Raw genomic sequence first — 2,754 nt, 5'->3', positions numbered from 1 at the left:
TCTGAGACACTCCAATAAACTGATTAACTTTAGAAAGGTACCATGAATCTCAATATACTCTTGATAATACCTGAACAAAATCTCCATTTATGTTAACTGGTCATGGAACCAGTCACTCTCCCAGACTTTCTAAACCCTACAGCTAGAAATTGTGAGGGCTACTTCACACATAGTCAAAAGCAAACCGATCTGACTGCTGCAAGAAAAATGGAAGAAAGTTCGAGTATGGATATGAAGAATGCTTCGAAAGGCATGAAACATGCATAAAATATTTTGAGTCTTCTTCATGCATGCATATTCCAAGGTAGACATTATCAAATGGCGGCGGCGGGGGGGGACCTTATCAAGAGTCCTGAACAGTCCATAAAGAATTCATAGTCTCATGTACAATTTCATAGTTGTCGAGATAGATGTGCAACCATTGAATTATATTCCACCAGACAGAGGTGGTAAGGAGCATAAACTATTTTTGCAGTTCTCTTTTGGAATGAGAAGTCACAGAGAGCTCTAGATATTTAGAGTAATGCACCATGTTAGAAACTCATCTTTTTTGTTACTGCTTTCCACACAGCTGTCTTGAAATCACTGTTCCGGATAGTGTAGATGAAAGGGTTTAACATGGGTATAAAGCTTGTGCGCACAAGTGATACAGCTTTATTGAGTCGGGTGTCACCATGGGTTGAAGGCTTCAAGTACATAAGCATATCTGCTGTATAGAAGATGGTTACAACAGTGAGGTGGGAGGCACAGGTGACAAAGGCTTTGGACCGCCCAGAGGCAGAAGGGATCTGAACTATGGTGCTTATAATGCGCATATATGAAATCAATGAAAACCCAAAGGAACCCCACATTATAGTGGCACCATAAAGGAACCCTATTAGCTCGATCACCCTTGTATCAGCACAAGCCAACTGCAAAAGTGGCCCAACGTCACAAAAGTAATGATCAATGATATTGTGCCCACAATATGGGTATGTCGACACCACTACTGACTGAGGAAATATTATTCCAATCCCACCCAACCAAGCCAGCAAAGACAGATTGAGACAGAGTCCACTAGTCATAATGGTCTGATAATGTAAAGGTTTGCAGATGGCCATGTAGCGGTCAAAAGACATGATTGTGAGAGTGATGAACTCCACAGCTCCCATGGTGAAGACCACGAAACCTTGGGCCATGCAGCATGCAAAGCAGATGGTTTTTTTTCCAGAGAAGCTATTGACCAGCATCTTTGGTATCTCTGCTGCTGTGGAACAAATCTCAGCCATGGAGAAGTTGAGGAGGAAGAAGTACATAGGAGTATGGAGCCTGGGTTCCATGGAAACAACTGTGATTATTAAGGAATGTCCCATAAGTGACAGAAGATACATTAGAAACAGGAGAATATAAAATCCCACATCCAATTCATGATATTCAGAAAATCCCAGAAGAATAAATTCATTGAAAAGTGTAGCATTTGACATCGTCTTCTTCTTTTCTAAAATGGTACAATAATTTATGGAAACATTATTATTTGTGGTGTAAAGAAGAACCAAGATATACAGTGGGATTTGAGCAAACTTTAATTTGCATAAGTTTCCAAGGAATAGTGAATTACTGTTCAGGGTTTCTGAACTGCTTAATCTTTTTTCCTCACACAACTGTTCATTAATCAGTGGATTTGGAAATGCCACCACCACTCTGAATGAATCTGGGGTTATTAATTTGGAACGTGAAGGGGTACAAGACATTGATTTTTTTCCCATAAAATGTGACTGCTATTTTTTCCCCCCACTGAAATATTGCAAACTACTTTGAGGGCTCTTAGGGTTTGTTTGTTCTTTCTGAAATCTAATGTGGGGAAAAAACAAAACTGGCAGAATCTTTCTTTTTTAGTTTGGTATTTTTGAAGGACAGCCTATAATGTTGACTTTTTTTTTTTAACTGAAAGAGAGGATTAAAATGTGTGAAGAAAAACTTTTATAACTTCATTGTGGTGTGTAATAGAATCGGGTGACTTCATAAAGCAAGTAGAAAATGTACTAACTATCCATCCATCTACTCACCTATCCATCAATCCATACACTTTCACATGCACACACTCATGAACTATGGATTAATTTACATTAATTCAGGGAAAACTAAAAAGATAGGGGGAAGCGGTGAGTGATATTTGTAGGCAGGAGGCATTTGTAATTTGCAAGAACTTTTCTTTTATTCTACTACAAAGGAATTGTATTCTATATTTTGTAACTCTAGAAAGTTCATACTTTAGCCCTATTTGATCATTTAGTTCAAGGTAAGAATTGTGCTCTTTAGGGTTAAAATATCAGTAGAGGAGGAATGCAACCAAATAGTAATTTGAAGGCAATGAAATCTTTTTTATAGATACAACATCTTTACTAACTCTTGAATCCTCATTCTTTTAGAAAGGTTGTCCATGGAGAAAAAACAGATGCTTTTGGATGGCAACAACCTTGGATTCATTTTCTGAAATCTCATGTTAGGGAAACAAGATCCCTCACTTGAAATGTGAGAAAAGTAATGTTAGTTATTGTCAACAACACTGAGTTTGATCTCACTGATTCTTGATAAACTGTCTAAAAGACATTTAGATAGTATTCTACCAGCAGCTATGGCAAGAACTCCAATCTTCCCTTCTAAGGCCAGAATCTTCCCTCTGGTCCATAATGTAGAGATCATAACATTCATATATAAACCTGGAAAATGTTTCTGAGGCCACAAGATTGGACAGACTAACTATTTTCCTTAGCC

At 37.9% G+C, this 2,754-nt stretch overlaps 1 protein-coding gene across 1 annotated transcript; it reads right to left on the bottom strand.

Moving 5' to 3' along the window:
- Positions 1–533: 533 nt before the first annotated feature.
- On the bottom strand, positions 534–1,463 carry LOC103058509 (olfactory receptor 6X1-like). Its single transcript, XM_007444765.2, has one exon. The coding sequence runs from the start codon at positions 1,461–1,463 to the stop codon at positions 534–536; it is 930 nt and encodes a 309-aa protein (XP_007444827.2).
- Positions 1,464–2,754: the final 1,291 nt, after the last annotated feature.

Source organism: Python bivittatus, unplaced genomic scaffold (genome assembly GCF_059951505.1).
Source record: "Python bivittatus isolate LINGU-HERP-01145 unplaced genomic scaffold, Pbiv_v1 ctg000430_np1212, whole genome shotgun sequence".
Taxonomy (NCBI): Eukaryota; Metazoa; Chordata; class Lepidosauria; order Squamata; family Pythonidae; genus Python; species Python bivittatus.
This window is presented reverse-complemented; position numbering and strand designations above follow the sequence as displayed.

Bases quoted from the DNA above. Each gene is read 5' to 3' on its own strand.
- LOC103058509 (XM_007444765.2), bottom strand. From the start codon at position 1,463: ATGTCAAATGCTACACTTTTCAATGAATTTATTCTTCTGGGATTTTCT.